The sequence below is a fragment of the Fistularia commersonii genome, chromosome 20 (genome assembly GCF_037954325.1).
Source record: "Fistularia commersonii isolate RoL2024-O1a breed Wild chromosome 20, RoL_Fcom_v1.0, whole genome shotgun sequence".
Classification (NCBI taxonomy): Eukaryota; Metazoa; Chordata; class Actinopteri; order Syngnathiformes; family Fistulariidae; genus Fistularia; species Fistularia commersonii.
The window spans coordinates 3178206-3193143 of NC_141303.1; the positions used below are offsets into that span (position 1 = coordinate 3178206).

General features: G+C 39.1%; 1 protein-coding gene across 1 annotated transcript in view; it reads right to left on the minus strand.

Moving 5' to 3' along the window:
• LOC147222600 (MAM domain-containing glycosylphosphatidylinositol anchor protein 2) overlaps positions 1-14938 on the minus strand; it is a 254616-nt gene that overhangs the window by 48071 nt on the left and 191607 nt on the right. The window contains exon 11 of the mRNA XM_086167514.1: positions 5025-5173. Coding sequence (XP_086023640.1) covers positions 5025-5173 — 149 coding nt within the window. The remainder of the gene's footprint in view (positions 1-5024; positions 5174-14938) is intronic.

Genomic DNA, 14938 nt, shown 5'->3' on the forward strand with positions numbered 1-14938 from the left:
GATTCGATTCCATCTAGTTATTCAAAAAAGGATTAGTTCTCCAGATGAATCTTTAATGCCAAGATTTAAAGGAGCTTATTTTCACCCTAATGTAGCATAGCAATTAAAAAAAAAAAAAAACAGTATAAATTTCATAATATATTCTTTGGATAATTTGATTTAAATGCATATTTTCTGAATATTTGATTTACATCTCTCATTTGGAAGCTGCTTTAGAAAACGCAACCGGCGATTGGAAGCCCCGCACAGATTATACGTATGGGCAAATTAATTTATCATTTTTTGTTTTAAATTGGTTTGATATTGAATTATGATAGAAATACCTTGTAAATTCACTTTGGAGTGAAAGCTCTGTTTATTCCCAATAGTCTTGTATAATTCTCCACGTGTGTGTGTGTGTGTGTGTGTGTGTGTGTGTGTGTGTATGTGTGTGTTTGTGTGCTGCACAATTCACGTGAGAGCCGTGTCAGGTGTAATTTGGCAAATTATATCTCATAAAAACTGGCACTTCGAGCTCCAGGTAGACGGATTCAAAAAAAAAAAATAAATAAAATGAAGTAAAATTCTTCAAAGCTTTCTGTATCACAAGACAAATTAAAGATAATACCGCTGATTAATAAAAACCCTCTCCTTTTAGGGTGTTTGGAATTAGATATGTATGTATTGGCTAATGCAACTTTGTTTGATTCTTTTTATTATTCATGGGATTCCCGCTTCTGTGCTCAATTAAGGCCTTGGTTTACATCCCATTACCTTTCATTCCCTTACATTTCCCCCCCGAGGAGTCGGAGTGCCATATTGATTTAATGTTCATGCGAATTTTATGGCAAAAACAGCAGGATTGATCAAAGCGCGAGGCGGCAGCTGGAGCGATCAGAAACACAGGACTAATCAAAGTGACAGTGTAATGTTAGAGGAGCGCTGATTTACCGTCAGATGCCTGCATGTAATTAGCATAGCCGCTATTGATCTGCACGCCGGCTCTCTGACGTGACAGATCTATTGAGGAAGACAACGGAGAAGGATGGAGGGGATATTTAGGGAGGAAGGAAGTTATGACGGTTCGTGTTTTCGCGATTCTCGTCCTGTTTTTTCAGCCAAAAGCATCGCCGCCTCCCCCCCAAAAAACCTCAACCCCGGACCGTCTCTTATGAGGGCACTGGATGATAACACAAAGCAATCCATTACAAAGGCATAAGGTCCGCCAGCTCGCACTATTAATTCAAAAGTAGCTCAAGAAAAGGGATAATAATTCCCGGGGAATGGCAGGGGAGCTGCTGCTGGATCTATAAATAGATCGAAATGGTGTAGTCCATGTGCCAGAGCTGCCTCTGCTGCACGGCTGTTTCGCAGTCAGTTGGGGGGGGGGTGTGAATTTATTTATTTACAAAAAAGAAACCTCACCTCCCACTCATTTCTCTTTTTTTTTTTTCTCTCTAATTTCCTCTTCTTCGCCGTCATGACTCTTTTCCGTCTTCCCCGTTACCGCTCTTTGACTCTTAAGAGCACATCTCATGGTCGGTCTGAATCGATACTTGAATCGGAAACTGAAAAATAATTTATTTTTTATTTTTTTTTTTTTGCCTTTCTTCAACTTGCTCTGCGTGTTGCCAAAAAAAAAACAAAACAAAAAAAAACGCATGTTTTTTCCCCTGTAAGTAAGAATTTTTCTCCTCTAAAACAATGGGAGATTGTGCCTCGGAGGGAGGAAATAATGGTCACACATTGTACCCTCACGAGATATCAAGGCAAGAAGATGGAAAAAGAAATTAATATGCCTAAACTGATTCTCTGTGAAAATAAACTGGCTCGTATTGTCCTCTTTTTAACAAACTGAGGCAGAGAATGCAAAAAGATGGAGAGTGATTTGAGAATTGTCAAAGTTCTCTTCAGATGAAGACGTATCCTGGAAGGAAAAGCTGTAAACGCTGCTGAACTCACCTGCAGGCAAACGCCTGCACGCACAAACACACTGGGATGACTGAACATACATACATACATACACACATACATACATACATCCATACATGCATACATACATACATACATACATACATACACACATACAAACATACATACATACATACATACATACATACATACATACATACACACATGCATCTGTCCAATCATCCATCCATCCACACACACATCCATCCATCCATCCATCCACCCATACACACACATTCATCCATCCATCCAGAAAAACACACACATTCATCCATCCATCCATCCATCCATCCATCCATCCACCCACACACACACACATTTATCATCCATCCATCCATCCATTCATCCATACACACACATCCATCCATCCATCCATCCATCCATACACACATCCATCAATCCATCCATCCACACACAAACACACACATTCATCCATCCATCCATCCATACACACACACATCATCCATCCATCCATCCATCCATCCATCCATCCATCCATCCATCCACCCACACACACATCCATCCATCCATCCTCCCATCCATCCATCCATCCACACACATACACACACACACACACACACATTTATCATCCATCCATCCATCCATCCATCCATTCATCCATCCATACACACACATTCATCCATCCATCCACAAACACACACATCCATCCATCCATCCACCCATCCATCCATCCATCCATCCATCCATCCATCCATCCATCCATCCATCCATCCATCCATCCATCCATCCATCATTGTGCTGCAAAAACATTGCTGATTCACACTGGGTTCTCAAGCTTCATATCCTGGAGTGTGTGTGTGTTTGTATGTGTCTGTGTGTGTGTGTCTGTGTGTGTGTGTGTGCAAAACAAACACGAAATTATCATTCTCTGTAAACACAAAAACTAGGATCTGCTTGCTAATTCAGAGCAGATCTGAGTTGGATACGAATTCTTCTTTTTTTCACCCGCTCTAGAGTGACCTGCCGGTGCCGACTTCATTTGAATACTTATGAGTGAATGAAAGGGACCCGAGTGGCGCAGTGAAGGCAACGGGAGTCGAAATAAAGAAGGCGGAGGGTTTGAAGTACTTAAGGTCAACAGTACCGAACGATGGAGGCTGTTGAAAGAGGTGAAGAAAGGTGTTCAAGAAGGTCGGAACAGTTGGAGAAAAGTGTCAGGTGTGATGTGCGATAAACTGCCAGAGTGAAAGGAAAGGTGCAATGTTGACACCAGATACGGCGTCAGGTTAAGAGACAGGAAGTAGAGCTGGAGGCAGCGGAGATGAAGACTCGGAGGTTCTCGTTCGGAGCGAGGAGGACCGAGTAGATCCCGTCGGATGGACATGTTTTGGAGATCAAGTCCAAACTGAGATGGTTTGGACAGAGGAGGGATAGTGAAGCTCTGGGTGGAAGGATGCCGAGGCTGGAGGAAGTCCTGGAGGACAGGAAGTTGATGTGGGAGAAGAGGATGCAGAGAATAAGGGTGAGATAGAGGGAAGATGATTCGCTGTGGTGGGCCTTGAGAGGAAACTACAGAACGGAAATTCAAAATACATTTTGTTCTTTTAATGGCACCGGTGCAGAACTCCGTTCACACCTGCTGCGGAAAATAAAACTATAAAAATAATAGGTGGTCTAAACCACTACGGTGTGAAGCGTAGAGCGAAAAGGGGGGGGGGGGGAAGTCACACATTGATTGCTATAGAGAGAATATGCAGCCGTGCCATCCATCAATGCCGGCTGCTTGTCATCTGTGGAGTTTACTTGAGGAGCAGCGAACAGGAGTTGCGCTTGTTATTTCTCTCCACGGGGTTCCCTTCCACTACTCCGACTCAGCTTCTGATTGGAAGCAAAAACAGAGGAATTCGCGGAAACCGCAAGACTCCCAGAGACGCCGACTGCCCCCCCCCCGTCCCCCCCGTCCCCTCCCCTCGACAGGTTCTCAGTTATTCTGTGTCGTCCGCAGAGGCTCGTTCACGTCCTCGAAAACTGCGGAATAAGACACTGAAATATGGGGTAGGATTCTGCGCTGTCAAACAGTATCAAACAAGCAACCAGGAGTTGGTCGTAAAGTTAAATATTCTCCATTCAATTCTAACTCCTCTCAATGACCAACGAGTCTGTTTACGGCCGCGGTCGGGAGAGGAATACCTCTTTTTTTTGTTTAATAATAATAATGATTTATACTTTATCAATCCAAAGCAACAAGACTAGCATCATCTATCTCAACCTTCAAGAAACGGGTAAAAACTGTTCTCTTTCAGGACTTTTTAATGCGCTGATGCCCCAGATCAGGTTCGGCAGCAAGTTAGGCTATGCAGTGTGTGTGTGAGCAGTGGGAGGAGGCGGGAATTCGAATCAGAAATCAATCAGACAATCGCGACCCTGCAGCACACCCATCCCTTTTTTAAAAAAAAAAATGTATTATTTATTTTAGAATAATTTATGAATCCCTCATGGGGAAATAAATGAATATTGGTTCCAAGAAGACAGGACCGTCTGCGTGTAAAGCAGATGTGAGAAACGCTACTCTATGAAACCTACAAAATAATATTATGTATGTAGTATGTAGTTAGTTTTTGCCCATTTTTCCAAAACAAGGTGGTGACTGATTCATAGTTTCAAGTCATGTGGTCTTGGCGAAGCAAACCATTCAAATGGCTAACAACTAATTAGCGCATATTGAATGCATATAATGTTTTATGGTCGTGTGTCAGGCGGTCGTTTTTATCTTGATTTTTAATCGACGCAAACTTTCAAGCTTCTGCTCAGAAGGGGCCGTCAGAATCAAAATCAAATGAAAGATCCGTTTGCGACTTCAAATTGGAAACGAGGAAAGTTTTCTCCCCCGCTGTGACTCATACGGAGGATGACCAATACCTTTAACTCAAAGATTATTGTGTAATTTCAGTCTTTGAAATCCTATGCTCGGGCAGGAATGAAAAAAAAAATGACGGTGAAAATAAAGCTGAAATGATACGCCCTTGGGTTGCAGAGAGAAAAAAAAACAGAACAAAGCGGTAGACGGGATTAGTCGAAAAAAAAAACAGAGAGGCAACTTTCAGTAACCCTACCTGTCTGATGCCGAGTCTGTAGGCGACAATACGATCCACGGCGTTGGGGTTCATCTGGGTCCACTGGAGCTTGAAGCCGTAAACTCTGGGTCTGTTCTGCCACAGAGGACTGTAGGTATCATAGTAGAACTCTGGAGGGTAGGCCTTGCCTGCAGACAACACACAGAAATAATAATCCTTCCTACTTTATGATTCCTCTTCGCATTAAAATGTAAAAACACAGCTCCCGCTGGTTACCGAGCATATTTATGCGACGCCGATGATCGACAGGCTGTTTAAAAACTCTTTCATCCTGAGCAGCTACTGTTTACATTTCACGTTTGACGCCGGTCTGATGTAAACATACAGTTTGACCTTATGAACTCGTCATTTCATAACTCACGTTTCTTAAAAAGTAAAAATACATCCTTACATTTGAATCCCTTTGGATTTGACGTGATGCTATATTGGGAACGAGCCTGAGAGATGCTGCGCGGCAGGCTAATCCTGGCTAAAAGCTAACATTTGGGTGAATACAAAGCAGCGAAGAAGTTAAAATACGAGACGTCATGTCATCAAAGTTTAAAATACCGTATTTTTCGGACTGTACGTCGCTCCGGATTATACGTCGCACCAGCCAAAAATGCATAATAAAGAACGAAAAAAACATACATAAGTCGCACTGGAGTATAAGTCGCATTTTGGGGGGGGGGGGGGGGGGGGATTTATTTAATAAAATACAACAACAAGAACAGACATGTCATTTAAAATTTTAATGACGAACAATTTAAAATAAAAATAGAATAGGGGCAACAACAGGCTGAACGATATGCTTACATTACATGACACAACTGAGAAAGTGCGTGGTATGTTAACATAACATACTAACAGTTATTCCGATAACTCTGGCATAAATAACATGACAAGAAGTTTACCAAAACCATCCGTGTCACTCCAAATACCCGGTAACTAAAATCCCATGAAATCTTCATCCTACATCCACCTAGCTTTTAGCTCGCGATTGGCTTTTTTTGTTGTCTTCATTTCAGTTAGAGTTACCTCCGCTTTTCGCCAGTCTCTTACAAGCTTCTCGCTAACTCCAAACTTTCTCTCTGCAGCTCGATTACTGTTTTCGGCTGCATATTTTACTACTTGCAGCTTGTAATCAGCAGAATACGATTTCCTTTTCGGTGCCGTTTTTGTTAAGTTCTTCGCTAATGTTGAAATTATTATCACAGGCCTATAGCGCCCTCTTGCGGTTCAATGTGAAAATAACATGTGAAATTATATACCGGTACCGGTAATAATGTGTTAAAAATTTCACACATAAGTCGCTCCAGAGTATAAGTCGCACCCCCCACCAAACTATGAAAAAAAACGCGACTTATAGTCCGGAAAATACGGTAAACAAATCCAAAATAAAAGAAACCTTAATGAAACCAACCAAGCGCCCAACCCCCAATGTGTCATCTCTAATGTGCACAGTTTCGGGGATGTAACTGATCACAACCCCATTTGAGCGGGTTTCGTCTAATTGAAACCATATTTTTGGGGCTTTATTTGGTGTGCACAATCATAATCCGCCCTTTTACAGTCAAGATCGGCCTCAGATGCAGTAATATACTTTCTGGCATGAAGTAAAAATCCATGCGTGGCTTCAAGAACGTGCAAATGTTTCACTTGTAAACATAGCTAGACGCCTTTTAAGCCCCAAAAGAAACATGAATCCGCATGACAAAGACAGACAGTATCTCTTATCTTTGCTATTTCCCTCCCGCTCCTCTTATATCTACTTTTTAATATATTTCTTGATACCAACCATGACCCAATTTTCCCTCAACGATCATTAAAGTTTCATCTCATATTGTCTGACACGGTTTACTTTCTGTATCAAAGTACGCACGAGATTGTACACTGTATCGTGAATGTAGCGACATCTTAAGAATCCGAATCCTCTCCGCCTGCTCCCGTCCCCGACACTCGGTAGAAATCGTTTCATATGATTTATTTCAGACTGCCAAACCGTTTCTTTCAGTTCGCTTTGGTGGAATCAGCGAGAACTAAAAACTTCTACGGAACGGCGCGTGAATCGAATACAATTTTCAAGGGGTTCGGTTGCTCAGTCACAGTCCGACGGACGATTTTTTTTTTTTGACAGCTGCAGAAACGCCGTATTCCAGTCGAGCCTCAAAACCAAGTTAAGCGTCCGAGCCTTTCCGACGATGAATAATAATTCATCTAAATGACGTGCGGTTGGTTATCCACGGGTCGGGACGTGTAAGGCAAAGATGTTCGCTTCTGATGGAAAAGACAAAGAGGCAGAAATGGGATTTTCGTACGAGACGGAAGGAAATCGGTGGGAATTCGCAATTAACCCGGTTCAATCGACCCGACCGAAACAAAACTTCGAAAATCAGATTGATGAGGGATAATAGCATCGTTTCCATAAACACGTTGAACGCCCTCCTCGGACCTTCCCGCGTCGCATCCTCGATCTCCTCGGTTTTCCATCGATTTGATCGTAAGAACCTCTTGGGAGGAAATAAACAAGAGGAGATTGGAGTTCCAACGGGTTATTTGTCCGGTTTTAATTTCCAATGTCCAGGGTTTAATTTGCCCTTAATTTGCCAGCTGGAAGCACAGATTGTATATATACTTTTTTGACAGCGTTTGCCAACGTGGAAACTGCTGCTTGAATCTGGCGATGGCGCAATCATTCGGAGCAAGAGCCGGGACTGTTTTGATCAGAGAATGCAACCACGACGCGGAGAGTTGAAAGCTTTAATTACTACTTAAATATTCTTTAAATACACTGTATGAAAAAGATATAACTAATTAGAGACCCCCTGTCCCTGGCAGACCATAATTAATCCACTGTATTAAAAAAAAGTAGACCGAAATCAGGAGAGACGTAAAAAAAAGTGTGATAAAACAAAATAGAACATGCGCCGTACACACATTTTTCCAATATCGGGTGTGTCATATTTGCTATTTATATACATGTTACTCTCTATTTTCATTAAAAAGATTAGATTAAATATAAGAATAAAATCTAAATACATATTTCAATCTAGGCGAAGTAAAAAGGATAGAGTAATTCATCTGATAAGTTCAAAAAATAAATAAATTAGAATAAAGTGGGATTAGTGCAGTGAAAAATGTGATCTGTAAAGGCGGCCCGCTGTTGTGTTTTGGTAAAGTAGGCACCTTAAAAAGGTCAAGTTGTCTCGGTCTGTTGCGGATTAACGCGGCTGTTTTATAATTGAACACGCACATTACAAGCTCCCTCTATGTCGGACTCAGCCGCCGCCGCGACATCTGTACAATTCAAGCAAAGAAGATGATCACTGTGTGCGCTTCGGACAAATGTTACATTTCTTCAAAGTGAGCTCTATATTGATTATCTTGTAAGTAATTCCCACTTGCTACCGCTAATAACTTGTGAATATTTTCTTCAAAGTAATGAATTTGATATTATGATGAGTTTTGCCATTTATTTTAACCATGGAAAGATTAAATGAATGGTATAGAACAGTGGTTCACCGAACCCTTCTTTATTGGAAAAATAAAATATGATTTTTCAAATTCAAGACATAGGTATTTGCTTTACTGGTGCACAAAATGAATGTGTTCAAAGAACAAAACCAGCAAAACATGATTTTCACACAAAAACATTTAGAACGCTGACTCCAATCATGTTCTGTTATACATGTGAATCATATTTGTCCGTCCACTTTCTGCTTTTGCTTGACATAATTAGTATGAAGGGGTTGAAATATTTAGAAAGAAATCACACAATGCACCATCACCACAGTTACAAGTTGACTATTGAGTGCACCAAAATCTCTACAGCAATAGCCAAGCTATTTAGCATGACGTGTGTCATCACGAATTATATGAGTCGGGTGTGTGTGTTGACGTCCGTCGAACCCCTGAGACTGACTCACCGAACCCTGGGGTTCGATCGAACGCAGGTCAAGAACCACTGGTATAGAATATGACTGTGATGGATGTGCTTTAAGTTTACCTGAAGTCAAAAAACAATTGGCGATCCAAACTTTCGAGACAAAAAACTAGACCTTCATATTATGTGTAGTTTTTCCATTAGAATGTTATCATGGGAATTATGAATTGGTGATCATGTTTGTAATAAGTGCTGCAAATGCCTAAAAAATGGGCATTTTTTTAAGCATTTCAATGCTTTTTTTAATGCTTTTAATTTTTGATGCTTATATTTTAAGCATTTAATAATTTTCAAGTATTTTAATTTGCAATGCTTTTTTTGTAACTGTGTCTTTTATTAGTTTGTGTCTTCCATTTTCAGTATTTTGATATTTTAAGTATTTAATCATTTTCAAGTATTTAATTTATTTAATTTGCAATACTTTTTTTGTTACTGTGTCTTTTACTAGTTTGTGTCTTCCATTTTCAGTATTTTAATATCTTAAGTATTTAATAATTTTCAAGTACTTAATTGATTAAATTTGCAATACTTTTTTTAACTGTCTTTTATTAGTTTGTTCCTTCCTTTTTAAGTATTTTAATATTTTGAGTGTTTCATCATTTTCAAGTTATTAACTATTTTAATTTACAATACTTTTTTGTAACTGCGTCTTTTATCAATTTGTGTCTTCCATTAAAATAAAGTCTCATCTCATCCTGTAGGGGTTTTCCCACATGTGAAATCGAATTTATCTTATTTATTGCTTAACATGCCATAATACAAAAAATAATAAACCACCAAATAAAAATAAAATAGACAGAAAAGTCCATGTCATACACACAACAGTAAGGATATACAACTTCTTTTGAAACATGTATGGTAGAATAAAAACTATAAATTAAACATAAACGTAATATCTTTCACTCTCTTTTGCTCTGATCACGGGATCAAGCAAAGAAAATTGGATTTCCTATAAAAAAATTAAAAATAAAATGGTTGACACAACCCTTGCAAACACTAAATGTTTATTACCTCAGGATTCTGACAAAACACCTTTGTGCGCCTCCAGTGATGAATGCGAACAATCAAAGGTCAAAGGAAAATATGCCGAGCAAAAACACATTTAATCTTTTCAAAAAAAAAAAAAAAAAAAAAAAAACTCGGGGACTCGGTGTAGAGGAAGAGGAATTAAACACAAGTGAAGTGAAAGTTAATAATGGGTCTGAAAGAGGACGCCGCGCTTGCTGAAACACCTGTGTCGGTAAAATAATGTTTCTACTCAATTATGGTTCGCTCCTTGTTACCAATGTCCTCTTAACATTTCATTAGAACATTGCCTTTTTTCGGATCTACAATGTAATGAAGTGAAATGTCCCTCGCTCCTAATATGTCATGTGTGGTAAAGCACATTACCTAACCCACTTACATTGCTTAAAACAGATAACCCTGGGTGGGAGACATCAAACATAAAGTACAGAAGGCTTAACTGATTTTTTTTTTAATATAAATCCTGTTTATAACAGCAGAACCAATGCAATGATTCAGCTCAGTAAAAAGCCTTCGGGCAAGAAGTTGACCTTGTTTGCAGACTTAGTTTTCATTTTTAAGGGTTTATGAACATGTTTTCGTCTTCAAGAAAACATTTGTCATACCATATGCTGAGTGTTTATGCTATATAGCGGCGAGATCATGTGTTTCGGACGGTCGGGACAAACTCAGAACGAGCTACTGAAAAGTTACGTGAGCAAACGGAAAGATTTGGAATGATGCCGCGGTCGCTCTTGTCAATCGTAATAGTCGCGTGTTGACGTTGACTTTGGGTCATTTATACAGAGGTATCGTGGAAAAATGAGATCGAAAAGAGAAGTCCGTCGAGGCCTTTCGGTCCGATCACACGGAGAAGGCGGTCGGTTATTTCTGTCGAAACGTCAGCGCCTGTCGGGAGTTCTGGAAACTATTAAAAAAAATCATCTTCCGATTACCGCTGAGATAAAAATCACTCCTCGGGGAACTAATATATGAATCTTAAGCCGCGTCTGGAACAAAAAACCAGAGCACGAGGGAGGCAAACGGACAGAGCTTTGCTTTATGTCTGATTATATGAGCGATGTTTGGTTTAAAAGAAAAAAAAAGAAAGAAAATACCCAAAAGGAAACACACACCCCAACAAACATGCATGCAGAATTTTTTTTTCTCCTCAGATTTTACTCTGCAAAGTGTTTACAATTGCTGGATTTCATCTGCAGCTGGTGACATTTGTCGCTGTAATGGATACAAATTGATTCTAAAAGTGACTTCCCTGTTCCTGAGAAGTCTTCCTTTCCATGCTTTCTTTAATTCACTTTGCCAAATAAAAAAAAAAAATGTCATTTTCCGGATGCTTCACCTAATTTAGTGACCTACGAATTTTCCCACAGCATGCAGCTGCAACGAGCGGCTTACAAACAAATTCGGTGTGAAAAAAATTGCTAAATAAAAATCATGGATGCATCAAAGCATCTGTAAACTTTATATCAGAAAAAATAGCTTGCTCATCGATATTACATCATTTCTTTGATGAATATTGAGGCCATTATTGAAATCACCTGAATCTTGTAACTGCTACCACTGCTGTTTTTATAACTTTTTTTGGGTAAAATAATTTCAAAGAGTGCGGTGCAGACTTGATATAAAGCTAATGTGTCATGAAACAACATTGTTTGGATTTGGCGCCATGCAAAAAACATTTGACTTGACTTTTAATGATTCTGAGACATATACTGTATTTAGTAATCTTTCTTTATGCTCCTTGTTTGCACAAATTCAAATTTTTGCAAAGGATAGAGTCATTCATCTCTATATTAAAACATCTCTATATTATCCATTCTGTAGAGCCCTATAAGACATTTATATATTTATAGTTCCATATTGCCATATGTAAACTATCATATTGTAAACAATCTGCACATAACAATTATCCACCATATTTGCACAAGCTGTGGAAAAAAAAAAATTGAAAAAAAAATTGCATTTATTCTGCAAATACTGCATTTATCTGTAAATACTGCACATTCTGCACATATGCACTTCAGCTTTTTGTACTTCTGATTAGATGCTAACTGCATTTTGTTACCCTATATCCTTACAAGTGCAATGACAATAAAGTTGGATCTAATCTAATTTAATCTAATTCATGCCCAACTTTAAATCCGCGTATGGGTGAAGCCTTCTGGTCGTCTTCTGCATTTATCTCGTGTAGAATTATGTCTGTTTTCAGGATTTTGGGGATGTTTAGCTTAACCTGGCACATCAACCTTTCATCAGCACATCCATTGTCGCCACGTTTGTTATTGTCTAAGAAAATTGGCAGTTAACTTTGCGCTGCCCTCTAACGCACAGGTAGATTGTTTATATTGCAACTACATTAACAAACGTGAATCCACTGTGTGGTCGTATGCAACTTTATGAGCAGCTTCTTCGTAACAATGTGCCAAAAACATAACATTAATATAATGAAGGCTTCATTGCATCATTGCCGCATATTATGCGGAGCTGCTTGGTCTGCAAGAATCACCTGTTACGATAAATCCAAATTTCAAGTAGAACTCTTGCTATTGTCTTTTAAAATCTTTCCTTTTCTTGGAAGTTCTAGGCTCTTCTTTTAACCCTTCACTCGATCTTTTCCCCTTCAAAAAGAAACTTTCCGTCCGACGTCTGCTTTTTTTACTAATTTTTCTAGCTTGTGGTTTACATTTTTAGGCGCTCAAAAAACCGAAGTGTAACCGAGAGATTCAGGTCATTTTTCAAAATAACGATCGTTCAGACTCATAATAAATCCTACGGAAATAATTGATTATTTCTTGGGCGGCCCGATACCACTTGATCTACGGACCGGTACCGGTCCGCGACCCGGGAGTTGGGGACCGCTGCTCCAGCGGACGTGCAGCTCAACAACCACGGCAACATGACGGCACGTATGGGAAGCATGCGAGAAGTGACCTTTGACCTCATTTGAAATCGTCGCATCTATCAATGTACGTAGTGTGAGCAACCGCTTGCTTGAGTCAGACAAGCTGTGTTGAATCCGATTTCAAAATATAACGTTTTATTCGAAATGAGTCGCTTTTGGTTTTTGTTTCACAAAAGCCACGGCATGAATTTAATCCTCGGGTTATTGATCTACTCCTAAAAAAAAAAAAAAAAGTCCCCTTCATAAGGCCAGTACTTTACAGGGGTTGAGGAACTTCAGGACCAAACACAGCAGAGCTTAACATTTTTGACGGGTGGAATACTTGCAGAATTTTATTTCACGCCTTCCCCCCGCCAAAAAAAAAAAAAAAAAAAAAAAAAAAAGTCTGCTGCAGCTACAAGTGGATTGTTTTGGTTCATTATGCTTTGAGATGGAATCGCAAAGCAAGCAGACCTTGCTGAGCGTTTGTGCAAATACCATGAAGTCAGTCTGCCCCGATGATTTATACAGCCTCATCACTGTTTGTTAAACGGATACTTATTATAAGGATTTCAGGCTGCAGATTTCTCTCTCGGTACACTCTGCATATTATTGCGGATTGAAGAATATAAAGGTGCTGCGTTTCTTGACCAAATGGGTGAAGCCTAAGACTTCAAAAATTATAGTTTTTTTTAATGGCGCGTTTTTTTTTTTTTTTTTATTCAATTGGGTTTACAGAACTTAATAACAATACCCAAGACCGAGAAATTGATGTTTATTATCCTTTTTATAAAAGCGCTTCTATTTCCGGGAAATACATTTGCATTGGCTCTCTACAGCTGGACTCCCGGCCCCCTTGTTGGGGAAAAACTTGACAGCATGTTGTATACGGCACTGTGGCCGCTGTGATTAACCTCTGTAGGCCTTTGCAGGCGTCTCATGCAAATTAAAAAAAAAGTAATAAAGAAAATAAATTAAATATGCCATAAAAACATGCAGATGTGTCGTTGCCGTCGTGTCTTTTCAAATGGCTACGATAAAATAAAAAAAAAATTAAAAAAAAAGCGGCAAAGCAAACCTCATCAGTATAAAAAATCTGAATTTATTCCACAGTAGCTCATTAAATGCTCACAATAAATATGCTAACAAGCTGTGATTTTAATTGTGTCTCTCCTCTAATTCCTTTTGAGAGAAATTATAAAACCTTCTCTGCCCTTTTTTTCAATTTTTTTTTTTTTTTTTTGGATAATCTCAGGACAATAAAACTGCAATTTGGACTGCGTATTGAAGAGGAAATGAGAGAGAAAGAGACAAGAGAGAGGCGGCCTCGGCTTCGCGGGATGATTTATATCGCTACAAGTTGAATATTCGCGCTGTTTGGGGTCGAAATGTGATCCGACGGCGCCGCCTTCAATTACATAATTCCATGTGACCCGCGTTTCACTCTGAACCAGAGCGCGATTACACCGCGAGTCGTCGCGATAAGACGCTGAGTAACGTGCATTTTTCAATATTTGTACATTTTGTGAAGACAACATTGAAACTACAGACCATAATTTTTTCTGGTACCAAAAAGTACAAGGCTTTTGGGCTAAAACTCAAAAATGGATATGAGACAAATTTCCATCATCACCAATTTCTTTCTCAAGAGGTGATGTAACATTTGCTTTACTTTTAAGATACAAAACAGATGAACTGTGGTGAAGGTCTGGCGAAATTCTTCATACACAAAAACAGAATGCAAAAATGTTCCCCCAATTTTACGTTTTTTATAAACGATTTTGAATTGTATAAAAAAATCCAAAAAACAAAAATTATAGTTTTATGACTGATATTCCTTTAGATCCACCGAATTAAATACATATTGTATTCCACTTGCCATCTATTTATTTTTACATTACATTGCATTACATTTGGCAGACGCTTTTATCCAAAGCGACTTACAATAGAGGACATAGGGACTGCAAATACACTTGCAAATACACTTGCAAATTTCACATTTATATTTTTTTATGTATCTTATTTTATTTTTTATTCTAGAATTAAACATTTCTCTCAGGTCTT